The sequence below is a fragment of the Malania oleifera genome, chromosome 2, assembly GCF_029873635.1.
Source record: "Malania oleifera isolate guangnan ecotype guangnan chromosome 2, ASM2987363v1, whole genome shotgun sequence".
NCBI classification, from domain to species: Eukaryota; Viridiplantae; Streptophyta; class Magnoliopsida; order Santalales; family Ximeniaceae; genus Malania; species Malania oleifera.
The window spans coordinates 132,736,414-132,751,920 of record NC_080418.1 but is presented as its reverse complement, the minus strand read 5'-3'; the positions used below and the strand labels follow the sequence as shown (position 1 = coordinate 132,751,920).

The following is a 15,507-nucleotide window of genomic DNA, read 5'->3' as shown; positions in this document are numbered from 1 at the left end:
TGGGTTTTTGTGATTAGATATCTGAGGTATTGAATAATTTTAAGAAGGAATTGATGTGTACTCTCCTAGTTTTTTAATCAGCATAGAATCACACAAGTAGTAAACAAAATCAAAAACTATATGTGCAAAATATAAAAGCCATTAAACCAGCGAGTAATGGACCTAAGCCACCTATCTTTTAGATGATTAAGAGATGCATATTTTCCTTTGAAGGGTCTTCTGATTCTCTCCCTCCACACAATCCAAAAAAAACAGTGAGAGATCACAGACAGAGCTTTTTTCCTGCCTGCACCTGTTTGGACACCACTCCCATGCTCATATTTCCTTTTCCACCACTTCAGCTGTATCCCAGAGGTTTTTGATATAAGGACAACACAAAAAGATGTGATTCACAGATTCATCATATCTTTACCCAGAAGCATATATCAACCACCATTTTCCCCATTTTGCAGATTGTCAACAGTCAGAATTCAGCCTACAGATGCTTCCTAAGCAAAGAAGGCTACTTTTGCTGGTATCCCTGTTTTCCAAATGGTCTTCCAAGGGAAATAAACTTGCTGTATTGTTGAATCTACCAACCTACTTTATAGAATAAGTTAGCCCTGAAATAGCCATCATGGGCCAGCTTCCACGTAGACTCAACTTTGTCACCCTAACGAGGGGCTCAAGTGTACAGGTAGTCAAGAAATTCAGCAAAAGTTCACAAGTTTCCAGTCTTGAGCATATTATACAAAGAGGATATTCCACAATGCACAATTTCCCAACGATCCTCATCATCAACTCACCAAATCTTCTCTTATCTTAGGCATTAGGCAAAGCCATAGAGATCTAGAATTGGGACTTCAGCATGGAATTACCCATGTCAAGAATCATCCCAAGAGAAGATGTTGCTGCCATTGCCCACTTCAAAATAGATGAAAGTAAAATAAACCTTCCCCCCCTTCCTAATGCAGTCCCAAACTTCAAAAGAATAAGGCTCCTTCAGCTCATTAGATACCCAACTGTTATTGTTCTTATTGAGCAACAACAATATTCCTTCAAAGATGTTGGTTTCAATCATGAATCTCCAAATCCATTTACCAAGGAGCACTTCATTGAGTAAGGTAAGGGATTTTAGCTCTAAATCAACCAATTGTGTATGTTGTTTGACAAACTCTCCCCATTTAATCAAATGGTATTTAAATTCCTCTTCAGTGTTACTCCAAACTCATAGTTGTCAAATTGAGATTCAAATCATGAATCAAAATTCTACTTTTGGGAATCGAAAATCAAGAATCAAAACGAATCGAATTGTAAGATTCAGTAAATTTTCCAAAATCAATTCTAAATTACATGCATATATTGATATATAAACAAGCAGAAAAATAATTAAATACATTTATATTTTGATAATAAACGAATCATACTTCATGTGTAAGCTTTCCCTAAACATATGAAAGTTAAGAGAATAATTTAGGAAATGTTACTAAAATAAACTTTTAAGGGAAGGAATCAAGAAAAAATAATAAATAATAGAATTTTGGTGTTTATCAACAATTAAAAAAATAATATTTCATGAGCATACTATTTCTCAGATTAAAAATAAAAAAACAATTAGCCTAAAAAAATGAGAATAATTGACAAACTACTGAAAGAACAAACTTTAGAATCTTAACAACACAATGAAACATGAGTACCACCTTAGTTGGTGAGTGTTCTGCTCCTTAATGGCACAGCACTATACTCCTAGAGCGAAGAATGGTTTTGTGAAGGCAAGATAAGACCTAAAGTTCTATTTTCTCCTTTTAAGCACAAATTTCCCATAAAACAACCCAAAGAGCAGGCCCTCAATAACTTCCCTACATCTGTACCCTTCCCAAAGCCGGCAAAAGAAATATCCAAGAGCTCCTCCATGACACACCACACCCCACAAAGAACCCCAAATAATATATTCCACAAATCTAAAGCAAATCATCAGTGTAGAAACAACTGGGAAACATTCACCGTCACCGAAATACCCCCATGCAAGAAATGCACACAAGCCTTCACAGGCCTTCTACTCTGTATCAGATTGTTGATGTTAATTCTATTAAGAGCAGTCAAAAAAACGCCTTTATCTTAGAAGGTACGTAACCCTCCCATATGCAGCAATAAAGAGGAAAAAAGACATCAGCCTTGACCAAATGAGGAAAAAAATTCTTACATGAACAATTACCCGAAGAATCCAAACAGCACTTCCTACAATCACTGCAACTAGAGATATAACTACCCTCCAACACAATAAGTAGAGAAGAAAGATCCTCCAACACCCTATCAATCAAATCTCTTCTAAAATGAAATCTTCAAGAAAATGAGTCACCATCATAATTAAGAAGGGAGGGAATCACATAATTATGACAAGAAGAAAGACTATGAACGAGCAAAGGAACAAGACAATGCATCAACACCCCCCCCCCAACCCAAACATCTTCCCAAAACCGATGCCAATACCTCTTCCCAGTAGGAACTTTGTTAGAGGAATTAAAAAAGGGCAGCCTGGTGCACAAAGCTCCCACATATGCAGGGTGTGGGGGAAAAGGTGGACCCACAATGGGTCTACAATACACACCCTTACCTAGCATTTTTGCAAGAAGCTGTTTCAATGGGTATATTGCGAAATGAACCTCCAAGAACTCTCAAATGAGCATCTATGACCTGACCCAAATTAGCATCCACCCATTCTCCTTCAAGTCAAACTTACTCTTAACAACTCTATGCCACAGGAAATTTGCCAATGAATGGGTCACACATAAAAGTTTTTGGTATCTACTCTTAATTTTCTTAAAATTAGTCTGAACGAATTGGCATATTCTTATATCTAATTTGGTGAGAAAATTCAGGCGTGGCTTTTCCATTTGTACCTGTGAAAAATTAAAATGACAAAAAGCCCAAGTAGTAAATGCAGCCCTATCTCCATTTCACAATCCACATTGCCATCTTCCACCCATGTAGCACCTCCGACGCCTTTTCTCGAAGCCCTTGTCAGTCCCCACCCATGTTGCTATTGACATCAATTGCACCATTGGCTCCTCGGCGCTGCTGTCGCATCCACCAACCTCTTTCATGCCTTCTATATACTTTCACCTCATTAATTAATTTATACATACGCATATTTTTGTTCAAGATTAAATTATATTATTTTTATTGATAGTGACTAAATAAATATATGACAAGAAAAATATTATTCATACAAAATTAAAACTTTGATTTATGCAATTATCTCTTAATTTTACCAAACAATTTAGGTATAGACAATTGAAAAGGTTAAAATTGGATAACAACACATATTCAGATTTGATACCAAACATCAAAACAATTCAACATTCTGATTTGGTGAATGGTTCAAGAGTTCAAGTCAAAATTCATAACTAGTTCACAAGATCAGGTTTGAATTATGCGTTCAGGAATTTTTTTTATAGCAAAAGAAATTCATTGATAGATTAAGAATGTACAATCAAGAGAAGAGACACCTCCAATGAACACAAAAAAAGAGAAACTGTAAAGGCATAGAAACAAAACAGGAAAATCAGAAGAGTCTGATAAGTCAACAAAGAATGCCAATTGTGCTGAAAATCCGAAAAGCACATATCCTTGAAGTTTCCACTATCCACACACCAAAGAGAAGCCAAATAATGAATCTTCGCCCACACCAACAGAAATAATATCTTCTTCTCTGAGCATATATGCGCGTTATGTTCCTTCCAAACAACGACAACAACAACAACAAACCTTAAGTCCCACTAGGAGGGGTTGGCTACATGAATCCTTTCCCGTCAATTCACCCGATCCATAGCATTTCCTCTATTAGCTTAAGAGCTATTAAATCCTTCATCACTACCTCATTCCAAGTTATTTTAGGCCTACCCTACCCCTTTTCAAGCCAAAAACCATAACTAACTCACTCCTCCTCACAAGTGCTCTACTAGGCCTACGTTTCAAATGCCCAAACCATCTATGTCACCCTTCCTTTATCTTGTTTTCAACCGATGCTATGCCTAAATTATTGTGTATATGTTCATTTCTTACTTTATCTTTTAATGTTAAACCACTCATCTACCTTAACGTACGCATTTCATCAACTTTCATTTTTTGTTACATGTTGTTTCTTAGTTGCTCAATATTGTAAGTCATAAAGCATAGCTGGCCTTATAGCCGTCTTATCAAACTTTCCTTTTAATTTTAAGTGTATTCTACGATCACACAACACACCTGACGCACTCCTCCATTTTACCCAACCTATCTTAATTCTATATATCAGTGTTTTAAAAGGCTCAATCGAGGCTCGCCTCAAGGCAAGGCATGCTTAAAACACCTTGAGGCTCAATCTAAAATACTAAATTCCAAAAAGGCTAACGCATTACATGCTGAGGCTTACATATTTTTGCAAAAAACACGCCTTTTGCGCTCTTTTAGTTGAGGCCTACGCATTTTTGTGTGTGATTCTCAAGTTAGAACTACATGTTTGTACAAAAGGAATGTCATAATATGAGTTCATTTCTAAAACTCTTGAACCTCAACCTTTCCAAAATAACTGGACTTGTATCTTAAGTCATGAAAATGGTTTGAACTTTGTAATGGTACAGCTATCTCTTGTCATGATTTATGTCATGTATTCAAGTTAACAAATTTTGAATGGACAACAAGTATTTTGCGAAGTACATCTAATTTTTCTTTTTTACATTATATTTGTGATTTTCTTAATTTTTATTTATTTTAAATATATATAATTTATTTAACAAATTTTTATCTTAAAAAACAAATTCTCAAAAGGCTTACACCCCAACGCCTTAAGGCTTACGCCTTGCCTTTTGAGGGTTGAAACGCCTCACCTAACACCTACGCCTTTTAAAACATTGCTATGTATTACATCTTCATCAATTTCCCTTTCACATAGCATAATAGATCCAAGATATCTACATATATCAGTGTTATTTATCTTTTGATTATCCAATTTAATCTTCTCTCGTTGCTACTCCTTCCACAAACCCCAAAATACTGCAAATAATGTACAGTTCCATAACGCTATTTCTTCCCTTTTCCTACCAAAACCAAAAGAAATTGCCAAAAACTCCTCCACTGTCTCTAGACAAACCAAAGTTTCTTCAAAATAACAGAATAGTTTTGTTCCAAACCCTTCACGCAAAAACACAATGCAAGAAAAGATGTGGACCAAAATGTTGGACAATTAAAATAAAGCGCACACATATCAAAAGAGAGAGCCCTTAAAGACCTCCTAATCTACAACAAGTTATAAGTGTTGATCCTATTAAGCACAGCCAACCAGAGAAGCTTTGATTTTGGGGGGACTTTGGCCTTCCAAATAGTTTCGTAGAGCGGAAAGGAAAAATCAAAGCTAGTCAAAAACTCACAAAAAGATCTGCAAGAATAAAACCCCATGGGATCCAAACACCAAGATTGACTATCAACTTCTGTAGTTACCCGACAATCGTTCAGCAAGACTAACAAGGAGGATAATTTTTCCATTCCCTATCATTCAAAGATCTCCTAAAGTGAAAATTCCAAGAAGATAAAGGACCGCCCAGATCAAGAATAAAAGAAGAGAATCATTCTGCCCTAAGCTCAAGCAAAAGAGTCAAGGAAAAAAGGTGGACAAAATAAGAATCTCCAACCAAAGGTCTTTGCAAAAACATATATTACAGCCCCTAACCAACAAATATTTAGTACGAGGAATAAAGAGAGGATAAATCTTGGAAATAGCTTTCCATGGACTTTCCAAAGAACATCTAGAAACCAAATTAGGATCCCATCCATTCTCGCCAAGTCTAAAACTTGCTTTTAACAAATTCATGCCATAAAGAAGAATCCTCTAACAGGAACCCCGCCACAGCCATTTGGACAAGAGAGCCACGTTTTTAGACACCAAATTTCCAAGACCAAACCACCCTCCCATTTAGACCTACAAACCACCTCCCATCTCACCAAATGGTCCCTACAGCCCCCTACCCTTGACCATAGAAAATCTCTCATAATTCTCTCAATCTGGCCAGCAACTCTTGATTCAGAGTTCAGGACTTAACACTAAATTTTACCAAATGTCTTTTCTTAAAGGAACAAAGAATACGTAAACTGCAAAATGAACCCCCAAGGACTCCCAAAAGATCATCTAGGACCCAAATTAGCATCCAACAATTCTCCTGCATGCCAAAGTTACTTTTTATAACTCTATGCCATAGGGAATTTGCCTCCAAGGGAAATTGCCATGCACATTTACCCAAAATAGCTTCAATTACCAAGACCAAACCCTCCCTCCTTAGACCAACATGCCACCTCCTACAAAGTTTATCCGAATGTATTTGATGCTAAATGCCCCTTCTTTTGTTAGGAACCGATGCGATGGGGATAGAGAGAGACAACACAAATTACGATTTGCATGGAACTCATCAAAACCCTTAGGGCAAGTTTGGTTCATAGCATCTTTCAAGATTCCTAAGATTAAGAATGTGATGCCCATGACATCTTATTCCCATGTTTCGTTGAGTGGGAATATGATGCAGCGAAAATGTTCACATTTCTAGGAAAGAAAAGATTCCACAAAACATGGGCATCCTATTCCCACCCTTCCCCATGGGTAAGTTCCTTAGGAATCCCATTCCCAAGGAAATCCTACTTTTTGGACCAAATTACCCTCATTATTTTAGCAAGTGGAACAACAATGTCCCTATAATATAGTATTATCACACTCTTATTATATTTTAAAAAATGAATTATTAATAAAATGAAAGTAACATTATTATTGTGTTATGATAATTTACAATAATAACAACCTTAAGTCCCACTCAGTGGGCTCAGCAAGTGAATCCTTTCCCACCAATTCACTCGATCAAGGGCATTTTCTTCAACTAACTTAAGAGTTTTCAAATCCTTCCTCACTACCTTATTTCAAGCTATTTTTAAGTCTACACCTCCCACTTTTAGTACCATAAACAATAACTAGCTCGCTCCTCCTCAATTGTGCATTACTTGATCTGCATTTCAAAAGCACAAACCATCTAAGTCGCCCCTCCTTTATCTCCTACTAAGGCATTTTCTTCAACTAACTTAAGTGTGTTACGATAATTTAATAAAGTCAATATTTAGACACTATATTGCCCTTAATTATTTCAGCTAATTGATTAAGTGTTGCATTTTTAAATTTTATGATTTAGAAAATTTTTGAACATGGATTTAATCAAGTACAAATTTATAGTAGGTTTTTCAGTTGAAAAAATAATTACTCTTCTTATATTGGTCACATATGTGTCAAGGGTATAATGGCATCTTTTTAAAATGGTTGTTTAGGATTCCAATGTTGAACTAGAAATTGAGACAAGAATCTTACAACAAAAACCAATCAAAAATATTCTGATGAGGCAGGCATCCCTTTCCCAAGGATGAGATTGGGAATATTTTTATGCCGCAAACCAATTGCCCTCTTAAGTATATTGGGCCGACTTCCTATAAAAAGGCTTAAAAAAAGGCCATTGTGAAGCCATCCAGCCCTAGACCCTTATCTCCATTACATCCTTCAAAGCTATCAAGATTTCTTCCTCAATAAAGGGGTGTTTCCAGGTGCCTTGCAGTGGCCATGTTAGCCTGCTTGATGATGATACCATCCACATAGGGTTTCCAAGCAGCTAAGTCAAGGTAAAGGTTCTCATAGAACATATATATACCTTCCTTCAATTCCTCTACTTCCTACAGCACCAACCCTTCAATCTCCACTTTATTTAAAGCATTGAAACGTCTAGATTTGTGTTTCCAAGCAATCTCCTACATATGGATAGTGTTACAGCTCCTTAAGTCTTTCATGTTTGTCTTCAATAGAGAGCATAGGGAGCAGCTCAGTTTCATCCAGAGCATTAAGGTCCCTCATAAAAATTTGTGTGTGTGTGTGTGTGAATGTGTGTGGGTAAAATCCAAAAGATACCACTTGAGTTTTCTGAATATGAGAATACAAACCGTGTGTTTCGGACAATTACCCCCAAAAAAAAACTGAAATGATTTATAGGATGAAAAAATTAAGTGGAGTTTTATTTTTCTAAACAAAACTATGGTCTTGGGGAGTTCATTGGTAGGTGTATAAAAACTTGGGGGCTCTAGGTAGTTGTCAAAAACTTAAGGATGCAGTCTCATATTCCAAAAACTCAAGAAGTATATTTGTAACCGCCGGGGGGTGTGATTTACATTCACAGAGTCAAAGAATTCCCTCATTTTTTCCAGTACTCCCACCGCTTCTTAAGCAAGGGAAAAGCAACATGTTAAAGTCGCCCCCCATGACCCAGTCAGATTTGCTTGATGACCTGTAGTCCTTTTCTTATATAGAAGTCATTTTCCTTAATTACAATATATCCCTTAATTACAATATCTCCTAATTAAAACAATGGTATATATATCCCTTAATTACAATATCACCTAATTACAGCAATGGTATATATCCCTTAATTACAATATCTCCTAACATTAAGGATTGACCCCTAATTCAGGAAAGATATTTACATATCTGTTTCCTAAATAACTATACAACAATTTATGGTAGGTTTGACAGACTTGTTTCCTAAATAAATGTAGAACAATTTATGGTGAGTTTGTTGTCTATCCTACTAACATCCCCCCTCAAATTGATGTTGGTTGATCAAGAAGCATCAATTTGCCAACAAGAAACTGATGACATAGTCATGTCATAGCTTTGGTGAAGACGACCGCTATCTGAAGGTCGCTTGAGACATGTGGAAGAGAGATAACCCGAGTATCGACAGCTTCTAGAATAGAATGGCAGTCCACCTCGATATATTTGGTATGCTCGTGATAGATGGGATTTGTAGCAATCTGAATAGCACTCGTATTATCAGCATGAAGAGGAGTGGGAGTAAACTGAGGAAAATCTATTTTAGCAAGTAAGCCACGGAGGCGCACAATCTCCGAGCAGGCTGCCAACATGGCACGGTACTTTGACTCGGTCGAAGATTTAGAAACACGATCTTGTTTCTTACTCTTCCAAATGATAAGGGAATCACCAAGAAACATACACCACTCGGTGATAGGCTAGCGAGTATCAGGACATCCTGCCCGGTCAGCATCACTAAAGCCACAAGGCAAAGAGGACTACCAGTAGAGAAGAACAAGCCACGGTGAGAGGAACCCTAGAGATATCGAATAATTTGACTAACTTGCTGGACAGCAAAGGAGATGTTAGGTCATGTAATAGTGAGATAATTGAGACTACCAACTAACAGTCAAAACACCGTGGGGTCAAGAAGGAGATCCCCCTCCTCACGTCGATACTTGACATTCACTTCCAAAGGGGTATCCACTGAAGAGGAGTCCTGCAAACCAGACAAGCAAATCAAGTCCTCCATGTATTAATGCTGATAAACAGGAGTGTTGGAGAAAGGCCATGCAGGAAGAACTTCAAGCTCTTCAAGAAAACCAGACTTAGGACATGGTCCCTTGTCCTTCTCATATCAAGCTAATTGGGTGTAAGGGGGTTTTTTCTGTGAAACTTCGGCCAAATGGGTCTGTGGACCATTGTAAGGCTTGTTTGGTTGCCCTTGGTAACCACCAAGAGTATGGGTTGACTATGAGGAGACCTTTGCTTTTGTCGCTAAAATGACCACTGTGCGTACTATTATTGCCATTGCAGCCTCTCAGGCATGGTCCCTTTGCCAGATGGATGTGAAGACGCATTTCTTCACAGCGATTTACAGGAAGATGTTTACATATCGCCTCCTCCTAGCCTCTACTCATCATCGACGTCGAATGTGTGTAAGCTGAAGCGCTCTCTGTATGGTTTGAAACAGGCTCCTCGGGCCTAGTTTGATAAGTTCCGGGCTACCTTACTTTGGATTTCTTTCATCCAAAGCCAGTATGATTCCTCGTTGTTTCTTCGTACGACTTCTGTTGGTATCGTTCTTCTTCTGGTTTATGTCGACGACATTGTCATCACTGGGACTAATTTTGCTCTCATTGATCAGCTCAAGCAATATCTTCATGATTCCTTCCATATGAAGGATCTCGGTCCTCTCCGGTATTTCCTCAGTTTGGAAGTTCAGTCCGATTCATCTGGGGTTTTCCTACATCAGCATAAATACACTGAGGACTTGATTTCCTTGTTTGGTTTGCAGGGCTCCTCTTTAGTGGATACCCCTTTGGAAGTGAATGTCAAGCATTGATGTGAGGAAGGGGATCTCCTTCCTGATCCCACGGTGTTTCAACAGTTAGTCGGTAGTCTCAATTATCTCGCTATTACACGGCCTGACATCTCCTTTGCTGTCCAGTAAGTCGGTCAATTTATGCAGTCGCCTCGTCACCTTCCTCTTGCAGTGGTCCACCGAATTATTCGATATCTCCGAGTTCCTCTCACCCTGGCTTGTTCTTCTATACTAGTACTCCTCTTCACCTTGTGGCTTTTAGTGATGCTGACTGGATAGGATGTCCTGATACTCGCCGGTTTGTCACCAAGTGGTGTATGTTTCTTGGTGATTCCCTTATCTTTTGGAAGAGTAAGAAACAGGATCATGTTTCCAAATCTTCGACCGAGTTAGAGTACCGTGCCATGTCGGCAGCTTGCTCAAAGATTGTGTGGCTCCGTGGCTTACTTGTTGAAATAGATTTTCCTCAGTCTACTCCCACTCCTCTTCATGCTGATAATACGAGTGCTATTCAAATTGCTACAAATCCCGTCTATCACGAGCGTACCAAACATATCGAGGTAAACTGCCATTCTACTCCGGAAGCTGTCGATACTCAGGTTATCTCTCTTCCACATGTCTCAAGCGACCTTCAAATAGCAGACGTCTTCACCAAATCTATGACACGACTACGTCATTAGTTTCTTGTTGGCAAATTGATGCTTATTGCTTGACCAACATCAATTTGAGGGGGGATGTTAGTAGGATAGACAACAAACTTACCATAAATTGTTCTACATTTATTTAGGAAACAAATCTATAAATATCTTTCTTGAATTAGGGATCAATATTTAATGTTAAGAGATGTTGTAATTAGGAGATATTGTAATTAGGGGATATATACCATTGCTGTAATTAGAAGATATTGTAATTAAGGGATATATTGTAATTAGGGAAAATGACTTCTATATAAGAAAAGGACCACTCGATTGAGGGTCATTGAGCAAATCTGACAAACGGACATTCCCCCGCCTTTGATACCAAAAAGTTCATTCACTGAAGTCCTACTTGTCTTTGATACCAAGGGGCATACCATCTGGCATTTCAGCCCCTAAAATTTCACTACGATATCAGTTTTCCCTAAAAAATTCACCAATAACACCAACTGCTGCCAGCCTCCACCAAGTATGAAATTCCTCCATTCTATTCATCATTGCTGAAAATTTCCAGTTGTTTTAAGTTCCTTATTAGCATTCTCCTCTTGGTTGCCCTGTTGGTTTAGATTCAAAATTTGAATGTTATAACTGAAATTGTTTTAAATTTTACACCTCCGAAATTCAAAATTTGTACACAATTACCAAAATTTAATACCAGGATACCTACTGATTATCGCTGAATAAAAAATCTACAAAAGACGCAGTGATTACATGTACTGATTGTGCCTTGAAATGATTTGGAATCCAGCGTAGAAATCATGGCAACCTTGGGGAAAGACCCTAAACATCCAGAGGGAATTTCTGCTTTACGCAATCATTGGCCAAGCTGGAAATTAGTGCAACTTAAAAATCTTGTGACAATATTTAGCGAAGAAAATTCCTTGGAATAATGACCATGTTCATGTTTTTATCAAACGCACAACCAGACATACAAAATTTGATGAATTCATGTTCATTTATTTCATGTTTATGCTCATGGAAATGAGTTTGGCAAATACAAAATTTCTTCCAATATTATAGAAAAAAAAAATTATCTTCCCTAACTAAACATATCCAATGTATTTCCTATTTTAGCCTTCTATGTATTGATTCAAAATGCTACTCTCTACAAAAGGAAAATCCAAAGAACATATGTAATATCTGCAATTAAAGATGATTCCCAATACCATCTTCTTCCTACACCCAATGCGGCCACAGATCTAACCCACATGAAGTTACAGCCAATCACGTACCAGGAAATGGGGTGTGACAAAATAAGTTTCACGTTGTAATGGATATTTGACAATTTAAAAAGCTTGTGACAATTTTTAGCAAAGAAAATTCCTTGGAATAATGACCATGTTCATGTTTTTATTAAACACACAACCAGACATACAAAATCTGGTGAATTCATGTTCATTTATTTCATGTTTATGCTCATGTAAATGAGTTTGGCAAATACAAAATTTCTTCCAGTATTATAGAAAAAAATTTTATCTTCCCTAACTGTTTATCCAATGTATTTCCTATTTTAGCCTTCTATGTATTGATTCAAAATGCTACTCTCTACAAAAGGAAAATCCAAAAAACATATGCAATATTTGCAATTAAAGATGATTCCCGATACCATCTTCTTCCTACACCCAATGCGTCCACAGATCTAACCCACATGAAGTTACAGCCAAAGTTACAGCCAGTCACGTACCAGGAAATGGGATGTGACAAAATAAGTTTCACGTTGACAATTTATTTTCAATATATCTCCCATTAAAATCCCCATAGTCAAACTCCCAATCTAAAACAAGGAGTTAAATTTATTGCCCCCTGTGGCAGCAAACCTTTTTTTATGAAAAAGTTATCTTTAAAATAAAAGAAATTAAAAAAAAAAAAACTCACCTTAAACCACGATCAATTATACGTCCCAATTCCACTGCGAATTCTCCAGGTCGACCTGCTTCAAATGAAGGATCAGCCATTGGAGAAAACTCAGTATAAATTGACAGTGTCCCTTCATTTGGTCTGTCTCGGTAAGGTTGAACCAGTTGGGAAGTCACAAAACCCATAACATGAGTTTGGCCTAGCTGCACCTCTGATGATCCATCTTCTCTGCAAAACCAACACAATTAGAGGCTATCCTATTCCATTCAACACATTTAAAACAAATAAAATATATAATCACTCAACCAAGAAATCTGCTCATATAATTTAACTAACCGATCAAATACAATAAAGCATTAAGTAATTGTACATATGTCGATCTGATTATAGTCACTTTTGATCAAAACAAAAATTTTGCACTTAGACATTAACAATTGAATTAGATGAAATCAAAAAATATTAAATCATTACAATTTAGCATTTAAACTTTTAGAAATTGATTGCCACAAAAAAATTCTAAAAATAATTATTTATGATATTATCATATAATACTTCATTATACGGTATACATAAACTATTATCTTCGCATCAATATATATAAATTATAAATCATTCCATGAAAAAGGAAAAACATATTCCTCTATATTCAGCATTATGAGTTTTATGAGAATTATTATAGTTAAAAACAAAATTTAGAAACAGATTACCACCAAAAAAAAAAGACTATTTCTCATCATATTTTATACAAACAGCATTATATCCATACGTATCATTCCATGCATAAAATATATATATATATATATATATATATGTAAGCCAAAACAAAAAAAAGCAACCATTTAAATCATCTTTGAACTTTCTTACTTCAAAAAAAAATTTCAGGGGAATGCATTTTATTTATTTACATATTTGCAACAACCTCCAAGCTCCATAATGCCTATCAAAGATTCAAAGGAATAACAACCTTCTCTAAATGATAGATATGTGACTTCAAGAAGAACACAATGGTCAGGTCAACAATACTTGCCTGCCAAACTTGACAGTTAGTTGACGATAATCAAAGGGACGACGACCATCAACTCTGAGTTCCGAGAGCAATGCAGTCTCAATGAATTTCTTCTCATTCACTGTCATTCGCCATGTATTAGATAACCTCTCCATTTCTTATCCTGCGAGAATTTTATCAGAAGTTGAAATTAGAAAACAATGTAAGGTTTGACAACTTTTCCTCATGCATCTTCCTAGACTTCAAAATTTGGAAGGTAGCACCACAATCAAAACACGAAGTCAACAACAAAGAAAAAGTCCAAAGGAAATTAGAAACAGATGTGCAAATCAGAAATCAAATAATTAAATGGCCATGCAGAATAGTTTGGGCAGAATGAAACTTGCAAATAATGTTCTGAAGCTGGCCAAATTCAATTTGTTTACCCATCGAGTCTAAATAAAATGAATTTGAGACCGGAAGTTTGCAACTCTAACCGTTGAAATGTCACTAAAAGACAGATGATTGTTAACCTAAGATGTAAATGAATGAGCACTTATGAGGTTTTATCATCGGATCAACTTATCTGAAAGAACTCAGACTATCCAGGCGGTCCACTCACCCGCGGAGGCAATTTGTAAAGATAAGAAAATAATTTCATTTTCCAATTTAAAAATCTTCTTGTTGATCTCTCTCTCTTTAAAAAATGCGAAAAAAAAATTAAATGAAAAATAATGGGTTATTCAATAATGGACGAAGACGAGGAGAGCACGCCTGTGCTCGGCTACCATACACTATGTATGGCAGCTTGTGAGCATTCCACAGAGGCCGAGAAGAAAAAGAGAAAGTAGAAACTACTGGAAATCAAAATGTGTACAATGTATCTACCTACCTATCGATTGCCATCATAAGTCCATTACCCATTATATAAAACATCAACCAACCAAACAATTGAAACAAACTAGTTCCGGATTCCACAAGAATATTATTAAATTAAGATTTAGTAGGAAGAAAGGAACTGGCAGAGTGGAACCTGGAACTGGAAGAAGTGGGAGCCGTGAAGGAGACGGCGGGCAGAGCAGGCCTGCAGCACCCACCGCCGGGCGGAGCGGCCGAGAGGGCGGAGGGCAAGTCCGGAGCCGTGAGGCGGCGATGAGGATCAGGCGCAGCGCTGAGGCCAAGGGGCGAGGGACAGAGGACGAGGAAAGTTAAAGAAGGGAGCGAGGTAGAGAGAGAGCTGAAGGCAGAAGGCTGAAGGCTGAGGGGGAAGGAGGGAAAGGGTTATTCAGGGTTTCTCTCCATGATCCAAGGAATTTTAAGCTTGGTGTTAGGGTAGTTTTGTCCTAAAACTTTTGTTTGGGCCAAATTTGGATCAAGTGCCCCAACCTACAGTTCATTCGATCACCCAATTGCGTAGTGCCACGCGAATGGTTGCCACGTGACCCTAAAATTTGAAAATTATGTTATAAGGTTTATAAATCATTTAGTATAACTGTCAAGAATTATAATAAAAAGAATTAAGAACATAAAATCAATTATATGTTTGGTTATATTTTTAAAATTATAATAATTTTAAAACTTAATTGAATAAATGTTTATATTTGTCCTTGGATCAAGTAATAATTTTAAAAATATTATTAAAATAAAAAAAGTACAAAATAATAAATTAAAAATATTATCATGAAAAATAAGATATTACAATTATTTTGATTAACTATTATATTTCAAAATTTACAATACAAGAAAATTTTGATTGAGCATGACAATTGAAAATTAATAAAATTATTTTTATATGACTTTTATA

The 15,507-nt window shown here is 36.7% G+C and overlaps 1 protein-coding gene across 3 annotated transcripts in view; it reads right to left on the bottom strand.

Annotated features, from left to right (window-relative positions):
* The window catches only part of LOC131148591 (exosome complex component RRP45A-like), a 65,600-nt gene extending 50,587 nt beyond the window's left edge, over positions 1–15,013 (bottom strand). For 2 of the 3 annotated variants that reach the window (XM_058098401.1, XM_058098402.1), the window contains exons 1-3: positions 14,737–15,013; positions 13,746–13,887; positions 12,737–12,946 (exon numbers count right to left, since the gene is read on the bottom strand). In XM_058098401.1, the coding sequence (XP_057954384.1) occupies positions 12,737–12,946; positions 13,746–13,879 (344 nt within the window). In that variant the 5' untranslated portion in view covers positions 13,880–13,887; positions 14,737–15,013. The remainder of the gene's footprint in view (positions 1–12,736; positions 12,947–13,745; positions 13,888–14,736) is intronic. The other variant, XM_058098403.1, reaches the window with a different exon arrangement.
* Between the last annotated feature and the right edge of the window lie 494 nt (positions 15,014–15,507).